A 22485-nucleotide genomic window follows, 5' to 3' on the forward strand; every position below is an offset into this window, starting at 1 on the left:
GTTCCTCTTCCAGGATGGACAGGCGATGTACCAGAACTCTTAGAGAAGAATTTTGCCAATGGACTATAACCAGTAATTGTATAAGAACATGAAATCAGTTGCAAAATAGAATAGGAAATGGCTAGCCTAAACTAAACAGACTAAGTGAAACTGGGTATCCCTACCCTTAGACCCTCCTTCTCAGTAAGGAAAAACGCCTTACCTCCAAAAGGACCAAGTGCCTTTCCACCCTTCATAATCTTTACTGCCCCCTTACCCTTATCCCTTATCTTTGTTACTTCCTGCTCCACAACAATCACCTCTGGGGCATACCCACTTACAACATTAAACATCACACCTTCCATTTCATCTCCAGACTCACCACTCTAACACTCTTTTTTTTCCTTTAAGATAACTCCATTTGTCTTCCCATCTGCACCATGATAGAACAAATTGAACCCTGCTTCAAAGCCAGTGGTTCTTAACCTGGGTTCGATCAAACCCTATGGGTTCGGTGAGTCGGTCTCAGGGGTTCGGTGGAGCCTCTGCCGCGGAGGTTAAGACACACCGACTCATCATGTCTGCACACAATGGTATGCCCCGTTTGGCCGTCACTGGCTGCAATTGATCATGTGACATTGCTTGGCCAATCAGTGCTGCGAGGAATTAAGCGCAATCAGGAGTGATCCAACGTGTGAATGTTGTCGAAGTACATCTTTGTAATTACTTTCTTCATATTTTAATTCATATAAACTATGTCGAGCAAAAAAAGAAAGTGGTCTGACGAATATGTACAATATGGATTCTCATGTATCACGGAACTGGATGGAAGTCAGCGTCCTATCTGCATGATTTGCAATGCCAAGTTGAGCAACTCCAACCTCGCACCGGCAAAACTAAAGGAACACATTGAGAAGCTGCATGGAGATGGAGAATATAAGAACACAACGCTTGCTGAATTCAAGGTGAAGAGAGCCAGATTTGATGATAAGGCCACTCTGCCTGCTCTTGGATTTGTTCCCATTAACAAACCGATCCTCACAGCATCATATGAAGTTGCGTACCTCATCGCAAAGCAGGGCGAGCCACACACCATTGGTGAAACACTGGTAAAACCAGCTGCGTTAAAAATGGCGAATCTGATACTCGGAACAACAGCGGCCGAAGGTAAATTATCCCAAATTCCTCTTTCAAATGACACGATCAGCGACAGAATAGGGGACATGAGTAATGACATTTTGGCTCAAGTAGTCGCCGATCTGATTTCAAGCCCGGCAAAATTCAGCCTTCAACTTGACGAGACCACAGACGTTGCTAACCTAAGCCAGCTTGCTGTTTTTGTGCGGTATGTGAAAGACGACATGATAAAAGAAGAGTTTTTATTTTGTAAGCCTCTTACAACAACAAGTAAGGCTGCTGATGTAAAGAAGCTTGTGGATGACTTCTGCAGAGACAATAAGCTTTCTTGGGATATGGTCTCTGTAGTTTGTACGGATGGAGCTCCAGTCATGCTGGGAAGAAAGTCTGGTTTTGGCGCGCTAGTAAACGCCGGTGCACCACACATAGTTGTAACACATTGTATTCTGCACAGGCATGCGTTGGCAACAAAAACCTTGCCTCCAAAAATGGCAGAAGTATTAAAAACTGTAGTGGAATGTGTGATCTATGTGCGAAATAGTACTCTGAGGCACCGCATCTTCAGTGAGCTGTGCAAAGAAATGGGCGCTGAATTTGAGGTATTAATGTACCATTCTAATGTGCGGTGGTTATCTCAATCGTGTTTTTGCCTTGCGTGTGGAATTAGCCTTGTTTTTGGAAGAGCACCAACATTGTCATGCAGATTGCTTCAAAAAATCTGAGTTCATTCTCATTTTATGCCTGATATATTCGCAGCTCTCAATCACCTTAATCAGCAGATGCAGGGGGGTGGAGTCAACATCATGGAAGCAGAAGAAAACCTGAAGGCTTTTCAGAAAAAGCTACTATTATGGAAACGACGAACAGAGAACAATAATTTCTCAAACTTTCCCCTTCTTGACAACTGTGTAAGTAAGATCGAAGATGTGTCTGGAATTGGTGAAATTTCTGTACCCATGGAACTGAAACAAGGAATTGCCACGCACTTAGATGAGCTTGCAAAGTCTTTCGACAGATACTTCCCTGCACAAGACTCATATCCAGAATGGGTGAGAACGCTGTTCACGTTTGATGTTGAGACAGCAGAGGTCAATGATGAATAGCTCGACGAAATCATTGAAATTCAGCAGAGCCAGGTTCAACAGCAACTCTTCAGAACAACAACGCTCTCAACGTTTTGGTGTCAACAAATGGAAAAGTATCCAGTTATTGCCAAGAAAGCCCTGGAGGTTTTTATACCAATTGTTACAACATATATTTGTGAGCAATCCTTTTCGAGGATGCTGGACATAAAAACAAAGAAAAGGAACAGACTTTGCCCTGAAAATGACATGAGAGTAGCACTTGCCAAGGTAAAGCCCCGCATATCTGAACTGGTCTCTCAAAGGCAACAGCAGAAGTCACACTGATTTGCAGGTATGTAATTTGTTGTTAGTTGATGCACAATGTTGGCTTTGTTCTGCACGGTTCAATTTGTGCACGAGTAGAAAAACTATATGTCTTGAATTTGGAAAAAAAATCATTTTATTTTACACTAAAGTAGGGTTCGGTGAATGCGCATGTGAAACGGGTGGGGTTCTGTAGCTCCAACAAGGTTAAGAACCACTTTTCTAAGCTTTTAGCCTTGCTACCTGTCCACCTCTTCTCCTGGACCGGTATCCCTACCTTCCCCCCTTTGCAGAACTCTCCTCATGTCAACTAACTCTTTACCTTTTCCTGTCATAGTGTCTCAGTCTAACCCTCAACACTTTCCTCTTCTTTCCCTTCATACGAACGTGCCTTCCTCTTGTCCTTCTTCGACCCACAGTAGTCCAATTTCCACCGGCACCCTGTCAGTGAACAGCACCAAGTCTTTTTTAACCCGGTACAAGTATACTATATTACCAAAAGTATTCATCCACTCCCCCAAATGATCAGAATCAGGTGTCCTATTCACTTGGCCTGGCTACAGGTGTAAAAAAATCAAACACTCAAGTTGCAAAGGTTAGTCTTTGTTGCTGATCCAAGAAGAATGCTACCATGATTGTTGCCCCAATAAGCCCCGTATTTGAATCTTTTTCAATAATAGCCTACCTGTGCCCCATTCTCTGCCTACTAACCATCTCATTATAATAAGTATCTTTTTGGATTTATCTATTACATGTGTAATATGAATAGTTCAAGTCAGTTTTTCATAAAACATTAATCCTATGTATTTAAACTGCTTAACTCTTTTTTTCTTTAACCTGTTAATTGTCTACTATGTCCTATTTTCTTCTTATATGACTTTTGTTTTCTCCACTGAAAACTTAAATCCCCACCTAAATTACCACTTTTCTGCCTTTTTTGATTCTTACTTTTGTTCATTACTAATCACATATTTCAAATGTTTTGCCCCTCTTCCAAATAGCACCATAATAGGAAAAAAAGAAAGGTACTCTTCCCACTCTCTATCTAATGAAGCATTTCATGTATCATTATTGAAAACAGGAACTGAATGCTTACACATCGTATTAGGTTTAAACTTTCAATGTTAACCTATGAGGAATAGTTTCCACCTATTTAACTTCAATTGTTCTTTAACTTTTTCCAGTTACACATGTTCCCCCATAATCCCAATTTTCAGAATTTAATCAATAAACCCTCCCTTCGCTCTTAATAAAAAAAACTGCTACAAAACTCTATATTTACTTGGAAGTCTTGTGCTCTGGATCAAAATGCTTGATCAAGACTGGGTTTCCCTTCTTTGAACCCACTTTGTCATTCTCTTCAAAGCACTTTTTTTCAGCCTTTCTTTTATTTGTCCCATGACTTTACAAATAGAAGAGGTTAGTCAGTGGCGATTCTACACTAACCTACTCAGCATCTCGGCGCTCAGATAGCTGCTCAGTGTATTTGTCCTTTTTCCTTTCGAATGCAGCCTCCATTCCTCCCTCCCAAGGGATTGTGAGCTCTGCCAGGGTTAGTGCTATGGCTGCAGAGGACCACAGGATGATGTCTGGTCACAGAGAGGCAGTAGTTATCTCTGGGGGGAACTTGGGGAGATTGGCAGTTTTCCTCTGAGCCAAACCACTGACTCAGATTGCTGGTAGGGTGTCGTAGGTGGCCCGGATGAGAAAGCTCAGCCTTGCTTGAGGCATCTTCCATATGTCGGACCACTTGATGGTCCTGTCGACCACGCCTTCCCATGTTGTTTATCGCCCTTGTTTTGGCTGGCTGAGTGCATTGATCTTGTATTGATTTTCCTCGCTCCTGGTCACCTCTTCAATCATCAGCTCCTTCCTCTCCCTTCTTGTTGCTTTGGACTAGAACTTGGGGGCTGTTCCCAAGCCTAAGTTGGCTCTACCTGACTGCATCCTTCCCATGACTTCGTTGTGCTTACTCTATCTGGCCTGTTCGATGGCCTCTTCTGCCTTCCATTTGCGTCTGGTTTGGACAGGAGCCTTGGTGTTTCTTACGAAAGGGTCGGTTGAGTCTCTCAGCTCAAGGACAAGCCTTGACTTCTCCGTCTGTAGCCTAGGCTGATGGACTTCATTAGCAGCTAGAGTGTGTTTTCCCCAAATAGGCCTGTGTTGGAAAGACTTTGAGGTAAGCCAATCTTGTCTTCTTTATCTAATAACTTGGATAAAGAAGACAAATGGGGAACAGGTCTAAAATTAAATAAAACAGGTGTCAAAGTGAGGTTTATTAAGAAGAGGCTTAATCACAGCATGTTAGATGACCCCACCCTTACATTGACGTGTTCTACCTACCATGACAAATGGCGTATACTTATATAGCGCCTTTCTTCCTACAAGGACAAAGTGCTTTACAGTCACAGACCCATTCACCCAGTCACACGCACATTCACTCACACATTCACACACTGGTGGCCGCTCCGCTGCCAAACACAGGTGCCCGCCTACCACCAGAGGCAAGGTGGGGTTCAGTGTCTTGCCCAAGGACACTTCGACTCATGGGCGTGCAAGGCGGGAATCGAACCTGCAATCTTACGATCATGGGTCGACCGCCCTACCGCTGCACCACGGCCGCCCCAAAGGTGGATAAAGGTGGAAAGATTTCATGTAATCCATGGACACCAGTGAAAATCACAAATCATTGAAGAAAAAAGGTTCAGAGCACTGTCTAGTGGGTCTAGATGACCCAACTCCCAACGTTTAAGTGCCTAGGATAGCACAAGGGTTACAGACAGATGGAACAACTCCAGAGCTTTAGGACGTGTTAATACCTACCCCAATATCAGAAGCGTTAACCTCTACAATAAACTGGTTGGAGGGATCGGGTTGGACCAGGACAGGCGCGGTGGTGAACAAATGTTTAAGTTTAACAAAAGCCGCCTCGGCATCCTCTGTCCACTGGAACACAGAGGAAGTTGAGGTCAAACTCATGAGAGGTGCAGCAACAGAACTAAAATTGCGGATGAATCGACGCAGGAAATTAGCAAACCTTAAAAACCGTTGTAATTGTTTTTGGTTAGTAGGGGTGGGCCAATCCACAACCGCCGTTACCTTGGCAGGATCGGGTGGCACCTCCCCTCCTGCGATGACAAACCCCAAAAAAGAAACACAAGAGGAGTGAAATTCACATTTTTCAGCCTTAACAAACAGTTTGTTCTCCAGCAGCCGCTGTATACAAACACAAAACGATGAATGAAGTCCCGGAGCACGTCGTTAATGAGTCCCTGGAACACTGCAGGGGCATTGGACAGACCAAAGGCCATCACCAAGTACTCATAGTTTCCGAGTGGAGTGTTGAAGGCGGTCTTCCACTCGTCACCTTCCCTGATACGCACCAAGTGATAGGCGTTACGTAAGTCCAGCTTGGTGAATACCCTGGCCTCCTGCAGTGACTCAAAAGCAGAGTTCATTAGGGGGAGAGGATAACGATTCTTGATCGTAATGGCGTTCAAACCCCAATAGTCAATGCAGGGCCGTAAGGAACCGTCCTTCTTCCCCACAAAAAAGAAACCCGCCCCCACAGGCGATGAGGACGGTCTGATCAGGCCCGACCTGAGGGAATCAGCCACGTACCACTCCACGGACTCCCTCTCCGGTTTTGACAGGCTATAGAGATGACTCTTAGGGAGCGCAGCTCCGGGCTGTAACTCAATGGCACAGTCATAGGGCCTGTGAGGCAGGTGCGAGAGAGCCTGATCCTTAGAAAAACTTCCCCCAGGTTATGATATTCGGGGGGCACCATAGACAGGTCAGGTGAGGACGGCTGCCCGACTGGGACCTCGGGGTCAACTCCCGGATGCCGAGCCGAGCGCAAACAGGTTTCATGACAAAAGTCACTCCAACAAGTGATGCGATCAGTGGACCAGTCGATGATGGGGTCATGTGTCAAGAGCCAGAGGAACCCCAAAACAATAGGACTAAGAGAAGATTTAAAGAAATAAAACCGGGTTAACTCATGATGATTACCAGAAACAATGAGGTGGACTGGCTCAGTGACACGGTTAATAGTGGAGACAATCTCTCCATTAAGAGAACTGACCTGTAACGGACGGAGAAGTAACTCAGTAGAAAAACCGGCCTGTTTGGCCAACTCGGCATCCATGAGATTCTGCTCTGCCCCAGAATCTAACAATGCTCGAACAGGGACCCCCCCAGTCTTAAACACAACATAGACCTCCAATAAAAACGAGGCAGGATTAGAAATAGTGGGCGCTTGGCCTCCACTCGTCAGTGTGCCCACTCTTAATGACGAACGGAAATCATAGGTTCCTCCGAAAGGGGTGCAGGAGGTTCTGTGGAGGTAACAAAAAGAGTATGAGGGGAGCGGGAAGAAGAGTCCTCGGTACGTTCTGCGGAACGGGGACACACAGTCCGCCGTCCCTGTCTGCGATCCTGCAGGCGGTTGTCGATTCTGATAGCGAGGGCTATCAGAGGTTCCAAGGACGATGGAATGTCCAGTGGCGCGAGATGGTCCTTCATTTCCTCGGAAAGACCCTCCAGGAAGGCGTCCGTAAGAGCAGCAGGGTTCCACTCGCTCTCAGAACTGAGAGTCCGGAATTCGATGGTGTAATCCGCCACCCGCCGAGACCCCTGTCTCAACTGCATAAGCGCTCGGGCCGCCTCTCTCCCTGGCTTCGTGTGCTGGAACACCTGGGTAAAAGCCTCCAGGAAGGCAGGCAGAGAAACGCAGGTGGGGGCTCCTCGTTGCCATTCCGCTGTGGCCCACGATGCTGCTCTGTCCGTGAGGTGCGAGATCACGAAGGCCACTTTGGATCGATCCGTCGGAAAGGCAGAGGCGTGTAGTTCAAAATGCAGCTCGCATTGCGTGATGAAAGCTCTGCAATCCCCGGAGCCAACGGAAAACCTCTCTGGTCGGGCAAGCTGCACAGCGGGAGCCGGAGTAGTTTGGACTGGCGACACCTGAGCCGATGAGGAGGAGGAAGGAAAAAGCGAGTGGGATGGTGAAGGCTGCTGAACCTGCTCAGCTAGGCGGTCGATGCGGCTGCAGAGTTCCGTCAGCTGTCGCTCCTGGCGATCGGCCATCTCCAGCATGCCTCTACGCAGGAAACAAAGCTGCTCATCCTGCTGGCGGATGACCCACTCCGGGTTGCCGAGATCCGCTCGGGGGGGATTTGCGTCCACTGCGTCCATGATGGCTGGATCGTAATGTCAGGGTGGGTGTTTGGACACAAGCGCAGGATGCCAGAAGGTAGGTTTACCAAAGATTTAATTATAATCAAACTCGAATTCGAAGTAGTAATCAAAACGATCCGGCGATAAGTGCCGGACAACACACAGAATATATACACAACAGTGAATCGGAAACAGGTGCGTAACCAGGTGCGAACAATGAATGAACGTAAAGACAACAAGTGTGATGAGGAACCAGTAACCGGAAATGTCAAAATAAAACCGTAAGTGAACTGAAACAAAACAAGCCACCCTGGCCCCGGTGCCTAACAGCCTCTGTCCCTTATGGGCAAGGTAGCCACGGTTAAAATGAAATCTTACCCATAGTTAATTATCTCTTCTGAATGATTCCCACACAACCGCCACTAAAATGGTTCAAAACATTAGACTCATCCATATCAGGCTTTTTATGGAACAATAAACCTGCAAGAATTAGTTTAAAAACTTTAAAATCAGCAAAAAGCTGTGGAGGCTTAGAATTACCTAACTTCCACCAATACTTTCTTGCAAATAGATTACAATACATCTTAAAATGGTTGAAAACAATCCACAATCAAACTCATGGTTAGACTTGGAACAGACGTTGTGTGGAAAGATCAACCTGTCAGATCTAACATTTATTAGCCAAACAGTTAAAAAACAGGATTGTTTCAAAAGTATTAATATAAACGCCACTTTAACAGCCTGGTGGGAATTTCTCAAAATATCAAAATCGTCAATTCAACCGTGCAAAATGACACCCATCTGGAACAACCCAGACATCCTTATAAACAAAAAAATGATACACTTCCCAGCTTGGCAAGCATGGGGCATAAAACAACTAAAGCACGTAATTATTGATAAAAGATTCATAACTCCCCAGGAACTTCAAGACAAACATGGAATAAATAACTTCTTGGAATATCAGCAACTTAAATCAATTATTACCAAAAAGTTTAAATACAGAGACAACGATTTAAAGCTACCAGATGTAGTTACCACTCTGATTATTTCTCAATGAATAAAATATATTTCCCTTCCGACAACAAAATGGGATGCAGATTTGAGCATCAGCACAGATGAAAGCTTCTGGTCAGAACTTTGTCTAAACACCTTTAAACTGACAAAAAGTCCAAATCTGCAGTTAATCCATTTTAAAACTCCACACAGAATTTACTACACTGGACAGAGGATGTTCAAGATGGGTCTCAGTAACTCAGACATTTGCGAGCACTGTGACAGTAATCTACCCGACAGTTACATGCACGCACTGTGGTTCTGCACATAATCACAGCTTCACCGTCACTTTGTGTGCTTGGTGACATGAGTGCCATTGATATAGAAGGAGGATTAGTATCTATCATTTTCATAACTCTTTGTATTGCTACAAAAAATATTTTAATAAATTGGAAAAACAAGAAAAATATAAATATAAGTCAACACAGAAATCTCCTGCTTGATCAAATCAGCTTGGAAAAAATGTCAGCCCAAAGTTCAAATAACTTTGAAAGAATTCAGTCTCTCTGGTCTCCCATAGCTAACTCCGTGACTTAGGGGGTGGGGGGCCTGGTCGTCGCCGCTCCTTGCCCTTCTGCCGTGGTTCGGGGTGGGGTTCGGGGCCTCCGGTGGCCGGCGGGGGTTGGTGGGGGCTCCGTTGGTTGGGGGGTCGGGTCCGGTGCCTGTGTGGGGCGGGCTGGGGCGCTGCGTTGTCCAGTCATTGACATTGTCCAGACATTGTCCAGTCTTCATCCAGATGATCAGGTAGTTAGTGGTGCATTTACAAATGAAAGGTGGCTAATTGTAGGCTGTTGAATTAGTCATTTTGAGCCACCCAGCCATTTGGCTGTGTTCTGGACGTTGCAGGGGGAGTGAAAAATCCTGGACTTTCTAGTGTTAAATCCAATATAACACTGTCTATGACCATTAAATCTACACATGAGCACCAGACTCTGGATTCAGTTATATAAATGCAGGTTTATGCTAAACTTAAAGCCAATTTTTAGTGGCAGACACACAACTTGAATGACTAAAATTTATTTAGACTTTTTATTTAGGATCTTAGAAGACAATTGTATTTATACTGTTTTCTAGGAACATCGCAGATCAAAAACTCTTATAAGCATTAGCACAAACTTTTCCGCACAGTGTGTGAATGTTTGTTGTTGTGCATAATTGATATGACATCCCTTGGCCACCCTGCATTTTGCTCTGCCCACCCAGTGGCCACCCCTAAAAAGAAAATTCTGCGGGCATCCCTGTGGAGGTGAAGTCCGAAAAATACTGGGCTTTGGCTTTTTTGACACAATTCTGATATTCAGTTGCCCCTGTCAGCCTGTCGACAACGTTCCCCCTTTGGTTACTTCTGACGCCCGGGTGGCAGTCAAAGCACTAGACAGATGGTCCCCGGGATCAAGGCAGATCCAGTTTCTGACTCAGGACCTCACAGGTGTCTCACTGGATCACCATCATGAGTCTATCCACCTCCTAGGCATCGAGTCCCGTTGTTTTCTCAATCTTTTTTTTTTTTTTTTTTTTTTTTTAACTTGTCCTGTCCAACAGCTGGGCAGACAGATGAGAGCTGAGGGCCTCTTGTGTTGGACATATTTTACTTTAACAAGAGGGGTTATTAATCTTCAGACAAACCAAAGGTATGTCTGAATAAACCCCTTTTGTAATTGAGGCCAAACTTTATTGATTTCAATCATGTCTGAAAATCTTTGGTGTTGGACCGGACGGAAAAGGAAAGAGGGGAAGAAGAGAGAGGGACGTTAGAGAGAGGGGGGGTAGGGGGTGATAATAGGAGGGGAAGGGGGGTAAAACCATGAAGCAGCATAAAGCAACAGGAGGGGGGAACCCCGGGGAAAAAAAGAGGGCCCACAAGGGGTGTTGTAAATATGGCCCGACCAGGCTCGGCCACAGTTGGAAATTTGGCGGGGCCCAGCACCCAGGAGCAAGGACCAGAACCCACCCCCCAGGGACCAGACACCCCCGGCTCAGATGTAATGTGAACCCCCCCACCGCGCGGAGAGAGCACCGCCGGGCCCAGGAAGCCGGCACCCCGGGGACACGGCCGCCGTTGCAAAGGGGCCCGTACCCCCCACCAGGGAAGAGGCAGGGGACAGATGTTGTTTTCTCAATCTGCCTTGGCTGGATAGTAGTCACCTCTACTAATTTCTGGTGACCATTCTTCAGGCTGCTGAAAGGTCTGAAAACTGTGCTCCGTCGAGGTCCATTGTGGCCCCCACCCTCACAGAGATCAGCGCGACAGGAGAGATGGAGGGCTTGCCGGCTCAATTCGAGGACCTGTGAGAGGCCTACAATAAGCAGTGTGCCAGACTGCTTATGTAACTCATGTACAAACATTTACTATTAGTAAATGTTTGTACATGAGTTACATGTTTATTTGTACATTGTTGTTTAGTAAATAGTAAATGCTACTTACTAATAGTAATATATATATATATATATATATATATATATATATATATATATATATATATAAATATACAGCAAAGAAGCCACTTCTCTCCAAAAAAAACCCCATCAGGGACAGATTGATCTCCTGCAAAGAGTATGGTGAATGGACTGCTGAGGACTGGGGCAAAGTCATATTCTCCCATGAAGCCTCTTTCTGATTGTTTGGGAATCTGGAAAAAGGCTTGTCCGGAGAAGAACATGTGAGCGCTACCATCAGTCCTGTGTGACGCCAACTGTGAGGAAACTGGATTTTCTAGAAAGGACTGTATTAATAAAAATATTAGGTTGGTTCGTTCCCTTTTCAGTTTCCAGCACACAGAAATGAATGAATAATGACTCAGAGACGGTTACTTAGCTTCGGTGTAGATTTACTCTGCACAAAACAGCACAGATTTGTAAGCAGGGTTACAGACAGAGGAACAGGATCACAAGGTCTGAACCAGGTCTGAACAAAGATACTCAGAACAGGGCTTGGTATATATACCTGACATTTACATATTCAAAAGATGGTCTGGGGATCTATGGTGTTGCAGGCTGGATACTTGAAGGTCATAAAGCTTCAAGTGTCAGATCTCTCTGATGTTCCCACAGACATTTGCCAGAGCACAAACACCAGAACACACAAAAAGTAAAAAGGGAGGATGAGGAGAAACTGTGAGGACAATAGCTTGGTTGTGCTGTCTTAGGCTGTAATACATGCTCAGTGAATTAAGTTTAAACCATTAGTGTAATAAAAGGTATAGGTAAATGTAATAATAGTAAAAAGGGAGTTTCTAACTATTCTATTTCTAATTATTCCTAACACCAACAGTAAAGCATCCTGAGACCATTCATGTGTGGGGTTGTTTCCCATCCAGGGGAGGGGGGTCACTCACAATTCAGCCCCAAAACACAACCATGAATAAAGAATAGTACCAAAACACCCTCCAACAACGACTTCTTCCAACCATCCAACAACATTTTGGTGACAAACATGCATTTTCCAGAACCATGGAGCACCGGGCCATAAGGCTAAAGTGATAACTAAGTGGCTCTGGGACCAAAACATTGAAATTTTGGGTCTATGGCCTGGAATATCCTCAGATCTTAATCCATTTGAGAACTTATGGTCAATCCTCAAGAGGCTGGTGGACAAACAAAAACCCACTAATTCTGACAAACTCCAAGAAGTGATTCTGAAAGAATGGGTTACTATGAGTCAGGACTTGGACCAGAAGTTGATAGAGAGCATGTCCAGTGGAACTGGAGAGGTTCTGAAAAAGAAGGGCCAACACTGCAAATACTGACTCTTTGCATAAATGTCATGTAATTGTCAATAAAAGCACAGAAACAACTGAAACAAAGATCTAAAAACAGTTTTACAGCAAACAAATATTTGTTTCATCCTCAAAACCTTTGGCCATGACTGTATGTTAGAGGTTTACAGATAATATTGAACTTTTTCACCACTGTCTTACAGTATCTATATCCTCACAATCTTTTGAGTTTTTACTCTTGAATTTATTTACAATTGATATCGGCTCATTTTGGTTCACATCAGAGAGAAGGATTGAGTGTGGGACCCTTTTGCATTTTGGAATTTCCACTGCCAACTCTGGACCCACGTTTACAAAATAGTTATTGAGGCGGCTTCCTGCTTCATAGATGTTAGAGCTTTGACCCTTCTCATTTGTAAAGTAATCTTTTGCATTTTTTTTACCATTTTTAATTACGTTATATAATATTTCCAAAACTTGCTTCACGTTGTTTTTATTTTCATTCAGTAGATTATTAAAGTACACTTTTTTATTGTACAGTGTTATTTCACTTTGTTTATTTTTGTATGACTGCAGGTGACCTTTGAAGAAAATGTGTTGTTATTAGAGTTCGTCTCCTCACCTCGTAAGACAAGCATCTTCACTTATCACTTGTTTAGACTGCAGTGGGTAAAAACTTCTCCAGCTCCTCCAGGCTCCCGTGGATTCTTCAGGGGAAATGCCTAGTTGGGCAATCTTGCAGTGTCTTACCCAAGTGCTTTGAATTTTTCCAGGCTTTTTAAAATAACCTGCTCTCATCGTCGCCGCCCACCTTTACGAGCCACCAGCCCAGGGGGACGGCAAGGGCGGGAAGTAAAGTAGCTTCTATTTGAAAATTCAAGATGCCGGCCTTTTCCCCAAGGTCAAAGAAACTTCTGTGGTGTTTAAAGACTTGAATTGGTGGCATGTGTTTGCAATTTCGTGAAAATCGCACAAACAAAAATGTTGTTCTCCCCTGTTGGCGAAAAACACAAAAATCGCCAATTCTCAGAGTTATTCTTAAAATGGCTGCCAAAAGTTCCTTGGGATATCCCAGACACGTATGTTTTGGTTTTGTAACTGTCTTTTGAAATAGTTTTTTTTCCGCTCACGGGGCCAAAATCGCTTATGGTATTGCACGCTGTGATGTCATCATCTGGGTGTGTGTCAAATTTGCGCTCAAAGACGCCCAAATCTTTCCAACTGTGAAAACAATTTGGTCCTGCCAGTTTGCAGTTCTTTGGAGGTCCGCAAAGCTGTCCATGTGCTAACCAGAGGTAGCCTGACTAACTTCAGGTACCGAGATGAGATTCTCAGAGCCCCTGTGAGACTATATGCTGGGTTCCTCCTAATGCAAGACAGTGTTAGAGCTCATGTGGCTGGAGTGCGTCAGCAGTTTCTGCTAGACAAAGGTCTTGATGTAATGGACTGGCCTGCCCCTACCCCAGACCTGAATCAAATTGAGCACATCTGGAACATCATGTCTTGATCCATCCACCAACGCCAGGTTGCACCACAGACTGTCAACAAGTTGGCAGATGCTTAGGTCTCGCTGTGGGAGGACGTCCATCTGATTTCAATCAAATGTGAGCTCCATTGTGTGCATTCTTGGGTTGTTTGTCCGTTCCTAATATAAGTGCAGCATGGAACTTTTGTTAAACTGTACCATACAAACAATAGTTATCACCCCACAATATTTTCAGTGCAAGCACCATGTGAGAAGCCCAAGTAGTGTGGCGAAGATGATGTTTCTGGTATGTCTTACTGAAACACAAAAACAGAATACCTTTTGCTGTAGCTGGAGCAAGTGCAGCATAGGATTGTGGAGGTATTGTTTGAAAAACACACCCAAATTGTTTTTCAATTTTAAATTGTTTTTTGTTCCTGAACAGTTGTTTGTTTAAGTTTTTGGTGTGAACTTCATTAGTTATTTCTGTATTTTGAAAAAATTTGTAATGTTTTTTTACAGTTTACATGTTTTGCAGACCGCATGTTTTATACACTTTTGCAGCTGTATTTATTTAATATTTAATATTTATTTCTTTATTTAATAAGAATCTCATTTTTGATAATAATTTTTCATAATAATTTTAGTAATATTTTTAATTATCTAATATAAATGTCATTTGTGATGTCCTTTATTGATGTTATATTATATAGATTATTTCTGAATGTTGTGTTGCTGCCACAGAAATGAAATTTCCCCATTGTGGGATTAATAAAGTCATCTATCTATCTATCTATCAAAAACAAGTTTATGGGAAGTGGTTTATTTCAATATAAAATCTGAATGTGGATGAAACTTCAGCATAACAACATGTATGTTTGTAAACATGGAGAAAAACAAACTGAAATCCCTTTACAGAAGAAGAGTGTTTTCAGATATGAATGAGAACTAAAGCAGAGGCTGAAATAAATTTTGGTTTCATCAAACATTTCTCCATCTGAGAATCTAACTGTTTACAGTAACCATGTGACGGGACGGTAAACAGCATCTTTGTCTTCACCAGACAAAAACACTGCACTTTTCCTTTGGAAGACGGACCCACTTGCAGGTTTAAGATCAATCCATATTCTCTAGATCAATGTTTTTCAACCAGTGTGCCGCGGCACACTAGTGTGCCGTGGGAGATGGTCAAGTGTGCCGTGGAAAATTGCCCTCATTAACTGATCTAAAAACATTAACCATCTCCAGGAAATCAGCTCTTTGTTCATCCAAACAGGTCCTGATAAAACACTGAGTAGTTAGGAATATAAACGATCATAAAATACTTTTTTCGTTGTGTTTATTTGATTCTATTAAAGACATTTTGATAAGAATGACGGTAACGCGAAATAGCTGCAGCTATAACTGTGTAAGGAAAAGTCCCGCAGCTTTTACTGTCTCCACGACTCCACCAATCATTCTTGAAGGCTTAATCACATGTCATCAGTCTGACCAATCAGAAGTGGTTAAAGTCTCCACTTCCTTGTTCCAATTTAGCTCATAACTCAGTCAGTTCCGACAAAAACACCAGCTAAAGCTCGTCTTTAGCGGTGTAACTTTCCACAGAATCCGGTATCAGACCGTGGAACAAGTGAACAAAACCATGAAGCTCAGAGACGCGAGTCTTTCTGCCGTTTTCTCGCAGTTTTCACACTACATCTCCCATGATGCATTGGGTTAAAGGGACAGCGTCTTGAAAACACAACGAACATACAGTTTGTATGTAACTTAACTTTTATTACATCTTTTAGAAAAACATCTGCAACTTCCTGCTTTTTCTGCCACAATTATCACAAAAATGCACGTCAGATTGCCGGGGGGGGGGGGGGGGGGGGGTGTAGATCAAAACAGACTATGAGTTTCTGCTTTTTTTTTTTTTTTTTTGGGATGCTGGTGTGCCGCGGGATTTTTGTCAAGGTTAAAGTGTGCCGTGGCTCAAAAAAGGTTGAAAAACACTGCTCTAGATTGATCTAGAGTTCTCCACTAAAACTGTGGGATGCTGAAAACAAGTTATTATCAAGTTCAACCAGTTTTACCTGAACCAGAGAAGATTCTATCCCAAGGAACAGATTGTTCTCTACCAATAGACTGTTGGTCTATTTTTAAAACGCTTGTGTTTATTTTCATTTGTGTTTTAAATAAAGAAATTAAATTGATGACTACGTGTGTCTGTGTTCGTATGAGGTTCTATTTGTACCAAAAATATGAAAATATGTTTTTGCGTCCACTATCTATGTTTTGGGTCCATTGTCTATGTCTACTACTAAGCAATATCTTCTGCATGCCCATGCTTCTTTGATTATTACTTTGTATTTACTTGCTGATGTATATGCTAGCTTTATGCTTAAAACTTTGCATTTGTCTTTATTATTGTTGTTTCCCCATGTCTTCTCATTACTGTGTCAGGAAAGTCCTTAGCAACTGTTGCTAGTGTTGTTAGCTACGTCGTTGCTCCGTGTCGTGTCCTTAGATCTTGTCGATTTTCAAATATTGCCAAAGTAGTCAGAAAAGTCCTTTGTACGGCTGGTAAATTGTTTCCTGTACTACCACGGAACAAAACACGTTTAAAAAAAAAAAAACCTTTATTGAAATTCCTGCAAATGTGCATTGCCAGAAGGGAGGGGGGGGGTGCATGCATACAACGGTTTCACGTTCCCGAAGCAACTTGCAAATATTTTTAAGGTATTTAGAGTATGGCTTCAATTAAATCTGATGATGAAAGTATTAATTAAAAGTCTTGTGAAAAATAGCTGATCTTTATCAAACAATTCTGATGGATAAACGAGGAAAAGAGGCGCACAAAAGAGCATTACACTGGTCCCGAGAGCGCAACCTCATGGTCAAATAAATACATAACAGATTAAAAAGAAAAGATCAAAATCCAGTGAAAGGTTTTGGCCTTCCTGCTCCTCGCTTATCCATCCGATTTGTGACAACATTTTTGATAAAGATCAGTTATTTTTTAAAAGACTTAAATAATAGTTTCATCTCCATATTTAATTGAAGCCAAAGTCTCAATAACTTGAAACAAATTTAAATAGTGTTTGTCATGGTTAACGCTAGCGCCGGCTTTAATAAACTTTTTTTGTTCCGCAGCAGTACAGGAAACAATTTAACGGCCGTACAAAAGAATGTCTGATGACTTTGGCAAAATTTGAAAAACGACAAGATCTAACGACACGACATGGGAAACGTCGTAGCTAAAGTCACTAGCAACAGTTGCTAAGGACTTTCCTGACGACATAGTGAGACCACAGTGGGTAACGACAATAACAAAGACAAATGCAAAGTTTTAAACATAACGCATGAACCAATGTTCAATGAACTCGTTCAGTAGACATAGACAATGGACACAAAAACATATTTCTGGCACAAATGGAACCTCATATGTTCGGTAATCCAAATTGCTTCCATACCCATCTGGCCCCTCCTCATTGCTCCATTTGGAGCTGTAGTGGTGTCCAAAAGTTTTTTTTTTTTAAAGGAGTAGCCATAGTGACTTAGGGCTGGCTATCCCTCTGCCGGTAGGGTGATCCACGTGGCGCTCTGGCATGAAGAAAAATAGCATTTCTATAGGTGGTTGTGCTCTGAATCACAGAGGTTTTCATTTAAGTATTAGTATTACGTTTTCGTTTAAGCATGACTTTTTAAAGGTATAAAATTGATGTTATCTATGTTAGCGCATGGCTGCCAGCGCTTGGAAAATACATGACTGCTGAACTATTAATGCCGTCATAGAGTGGTAGTAACGTCCGAATTTGAAGGGACACTGTTTTTTCCACATCTCTCTACTTGGAGGGATAAAGTTAGGGATAGGGAGAAGCCGTAGGGGTAGGGAAATAATTGGGTTTCTGCCATTATCTTCCCTTTTGTTTGTTTCCAGCCTGCAGTAAAAAGACAAGAATAAAAGTGATTTTCCATAGCAGATCTCCTGTTTGCAGCAGTAATCTGTTTTCCAAAAAAAATAAAGTGATAACTGATAATTCATGTATGTTTACCAAGCCTTTCGTATAGGACTAATGCACAACACTAACGACACTGCACAGGTGAGCACACAACTGCAGAAGCAGTTGTGTTTAGTATTTATGTGTTTTAACTTTCTTAAATTCATCCCATCAGAAAGCCAACCTCCATTCTCAGTTTTTGTGTGGACACTTGGTGGACTCAATAGGATGATACACTACATCTGGCAGCTGCCCTGGTAACAGAACATGAGCCAGCATACTGCAGCAGTAACTTTGCCATGGTAACAGCATCTAACCTGCTATCCCAGTCTAAAAGATAATTTAAAGCTGAACCCGCGCACCATCTGATGACATCATCAAAGGTCTTCATCCATGCTAAAGCTGCTACTCCGACTGGTAGTCTTTGAGGCTCCACAGACCACCAGGGGGTCAGATGCCACTCCTCCTTGGATGTCCTCCATTAGTAACCCTTGCAGGCCATGCATCTCTGTCAGCCCCAGGTCACACATCAAGTCTGGGGAGAAAACGTTGCAGGCCTCAAGAGTATCATCCTGCTCTACAAAGCTCAAGGCATCCTCCCCCAGAGAGAGGGAGGTCAGAGAAAAGGAGGAAGAGATGGGGGGAGGGAATGGTGACAAGAGAAAAGTCTGGGGGTCCACAGAAGAGGAAGATAAGAGACCATGTTGACGGGCCTGCTGCTCCAACTCCTGTGATGAAGATAGATTTGGCAACAGTGATCCCCAACAACTCCAAAATAACAATACTTTCTTTGAGCATCCTCCTCCTCCCCACCTGAATACGCAGTAGCAGAAAGCGGTTGGTGCTCTCCAGCTTTTTCTGTCTTTCCTCCAAGTCTCGCGCTCTCTGCTGGTCTTTCTGCAGTTTGCGGATGTAATCTACTGACGCCTTCAAGATGGTCCCCTTGTTCCACCTGGCCTCCCTAAGCCACCAACAACAAATAGAGCCTTGTTAGAGAAGCGACATCATGCCTCTGCTGGCTGACCCTGATCGTTTGGGAATTGATTTGTTTCTATGTAAAATCTGAGTGTGTATGCAATTTCACCAACAAATCTGAAATCCCTTGCCTTTTCAGAACCTTATTGAAAAGAGATTTTTAATAAAGCAAAAAGAGATTTTTATTGGTCACCATCTCAGAAAAAAATGTGGTTTCATATTCAATTCGTTCTAATTTATGTAAACCACCAATTCAGAACCAAAGATGTATCATAAAAACCATATTAAAAGTCTATTAACATTCTATTCAGTCCAGACATTTCTAATATGGACACGTTATCCAAGATGATCCTAATTGTAAAGCAGCCAATATCAGCAACCAACAGGTTTTATGGAACGTTTTTAGTGTAACTCCTGGACTGACCAAGCAAAATATGACGGAGGAAAGAAAAACTCTTTAAATTCAAGATAAGAAACCATCAGTGGACCCAGACTCAGTATGTGGGCCATGTGCTGTGACTGGTTAGAATCAGAGGAAAACACAAAAAACTCTAGTACATCTGTTGAAAGATGAACAGGATGATTAAGCAGCAATGAAACGAAGCAGATGGGGTAAAGACTATGAGAGGTCTGAGGTCATTATACTTGGTCCTAAAAACCTCAGAAATGCTCTGTCTGCTCAGATAGTCTCCCTGGATGGCATAAGTATAGCCCCCAATTCCACAGTTAGAAACTTTGGGGTTGCTAGAAGTTGAAGCTGGGGTAACTATGGTGCTTCGGGGTTCTGTCCTCTTTTCTCTTCTACTTCTACCCTTCCTCTCTTCTCTATTATTGATCATTATTCATCATTTAGTTCTCCATGCCTCTGTTTGGTGCAGTGATTCATGTATTGTCCCTCTTTTCCTCTCCCCTCCTGGGGAGTGGGAGTGCTTCCAGACTCCTGTTGGCTCATCCGTGCTCCAGTTCCTGACCGTCTACCTCCCCTTTGCTCCCGCTCCTACACCTGGCTGTGGATCCTGCCTCTGGCTCATCTCTGGCTCGTCTCTGCTCTGTACCTGACCGTGTACCTCGTCTCTGCTCCTGCTCCTACACCTGGCTGTGGTTCCTGTCTCTGGCTCGACTCGCACCCCTGACTGTCCCCCCAACCACAGCTGGATGAAGCTCGTCTGCTGGACTTTTATATATGTAGTTGTAGATTTAGATAAGTTAATTCTTCTCTAAGATTTCTGGTAAATCGCCTGTCCGTCCTGGGGGAGGATCCCTCCTTCATGTGGACACCCCTGAGATTTCTTTGTTTTTTCCGGAATCTGTTTTTTTGGGAGTTTTTCCTTACCGCGAAGGGGGGTCTAAGGGCAGGGATGCCAGTATAGCTTAGTCAGTTTGTTAGTTCATTTTAGTATTTTCCTATTGAACTCTTTGTATTCATGATCCTTTTGATTTCATGTTTTACTTCGAAGCCCATCGAGACGACTGTTGTTGTGATTTTGGGCTATACAAATAAAATTGAATTGAATTGAATTGAGAGCATTTGTTGTTGAAAAAAATAGTTCCGTTAGAAACTGCAACAACAGTCCAAAAGACAGGATCCTAACCAGCTCAGTCTGGTACCGTACCTGTTCAAGAAGCAGAAATATCTTAAAGTTCAGTCTTGAAATGTTTCAGCACTCATCCAAGTGGTTTCATCATCTGACTGACCAATAAATGACAACCTGTACATCGCTGTGTCTCCTAAAGATTTTCAACCTATTAATGTTCTTTTTAACTGAATTTTAGACATCAAGTCATGGATAACAGAGAACTTATCAAAGCTTCTGATTTAGTTCTAATTCATTCATATCTGAAAACACAGTTCCTCTATAAAGATATTTCAGTTTGTCTTTTCTCCACTAGTTTTAATTATCGGTCTTGAAGAAGAGAGCGATGATTTTACCAAAACTTCAGAGTTTTAAACTTTCTCACTCTATGAGAAACATAGGGGTTTGTAGGAGTTTATTTATTTAAAACAAGGGGATATGCACAAAAGAACATTGGTCATATGAAACATGAATAGATTTCTTGTGCCAGATTTTAACAAATTTAGCCAATTTCCACCTGCAGTCCCTAGGAAAGTGAGAGGCAAAACAATTTACTGAGCTGAATTTTATCCCACATCAGTACCTCTGTGCACAAGTACAGAGGTACTGATGTGTTTTTATTTTAAGTTATTGTAGTGCACTGCTCTTTGGTTTACCCAAAAAAATTTATGTAGGTGTACAACTATTACAGAACTCAGCCACACCAGTTCTAACAAAGACCAGGGGGCGGGAACACATTACGGTAATTTTAAAATTGCTGTATGTTTTAGGATTGATTTTAAGATTCTTTTAATGGTTTAAAAATATATTTATATGGTCTTGGGCCTTTGTGAACCCTGAGGTCCTCTGGTGCTGGCCTATTAGCTGTCCCTAAGGTGAGGACCAAAACATAAGGTGAGGATTCGTTCTCCCATTATGGTCCTCGCCTCTGGAACAGCCTGCCAGAGAACCTAAGGACCGCAGAGACTGTAGAACATGGCTTTTAAATGATTTTATCTGGTTATTTATTTTTAAAAGACATTAGTTATTTTTAAAGAGCTGCTCAAAGCACATTTTTATAAATTTTCTTTGAGATTTGGTAATGTCAACCCTCCCCTTATAGTATTACTTTTCCATTTCAAATTGTAAGTTTCTTTAATCCGTTTAGACGGGGAGTAGTTTAGTGTAATAATTTGGGTTTTATCTATAACAATTTTATATCCTAAATAGTGACAAAATTGTTTCAAAAAGTCCATCAATATAGGAAGCTTTTTGTCTGTTTTTTTTAAGAAACATTATTATGTCATCTGCAAATAAAGCCAATTATCTGCTTTTTGTTGCCTCTCTCTATTCCTTCTAAGGTAAATTGCACATTCTTAAGGATATGTAGACTTTTCCTAATATTGTCTTGTGTCTGGTGTCCTTTAATAAAACCTGTCTGGTCTTCATCTATTAGATCAGACACAAAAAGTTCAATTCTTTTGCATTGTATTGATGTATATATTTTAAAGTCTATGTTCAAAACAGAAATTGGCCTGAAGTTTTGGCATAATTCTGTATCCTTCCCTTCCTTGGGGATAAGAGAAACAACTGCTTCCTCCCATTAAGCGGGGATACTTCCTTTCTTTAATGTCCAATTAAGGCATCTGAGTAGTAAAGGTGACAGGTCACTTTTAAACAGCTTATATATTTCAGAAGGGGACCCATCACTACCTGATGCCTTTCAGGTCTTTAGTTTTCCAATAGCATATCTCATTTCTTCTGCCTTAATTTCTTATTGTTTTGCACTTCTCCTATAGATGGTAGATCAAGTCAGTCAAGAAAGCTAGTTACATTGTCTACACTTGCTAGTAGGGGCTTTGAATATAAATCTTTGTAGAAATTCTCAAAAATATCTAGTACTTACTCTGGATCATCTGTTAATCTGTCTGTGCTGGGATTTTTTATACTAGTTATTGTGTTTTTAGTTTGTTGTTATCTTAATCGTCTTGCTGACAATTCCATTGCCTTTGGGCCGGAATCAGGATACATTTGCTTAACAAACCTTGTCTCCCC

At 42.4% G+C, this 22485-nt stretch overlaps 1 protein-coding gene across 3 annotated transcripts in view; it reads right to left on the reverse strand.

Annotated features, from left to right (window-relative positions):
• Positions 1-11549: 11549 nt before the first annotated feature.
• The window catches only part of LOC101174799 (transcription factor E3), a 32284-nt gene continuing 21348 nt past the window's right edge, over positions 11550-22485 (reverse strand). For 2 of the 3 annotated variants that reach the window (XM_023957123.1, XM_011492597.3), the window contains exons 9-10: positions 18716-18863; positions 15837-18630 (exon numbers count right to left, since the gene is read on the reverse strand). In XM_023957123.1, coding sequence (XP_023812891.1) covers positions 18280-18630; positions 18716-18863 — 499 coding nt within the window. In that variant the 3' untranslated portion in view covers positions 15837-18279. Of the gene's footprint in view, positions 12452-15836; positions 18631-18715; positions 18864-22485 lie in introns of those variants that run through there. The other variant, XM_023957122.1, reaches the window with a different exon arrangement.

This window comes from Oryzias latipes, chromosome 7 (genome assembly GCF_002234675.1).
Source record: "Oryzias latipes chromosome 7, ASM223467v1".
NCBI classification, from domain to species: domain Eukaryota; kingdom Metazoa; phylum Chordata; class Actinopteri; order Beloniformes; family Adrianichthyidae; genus Oryzias; species Oryzias latipes.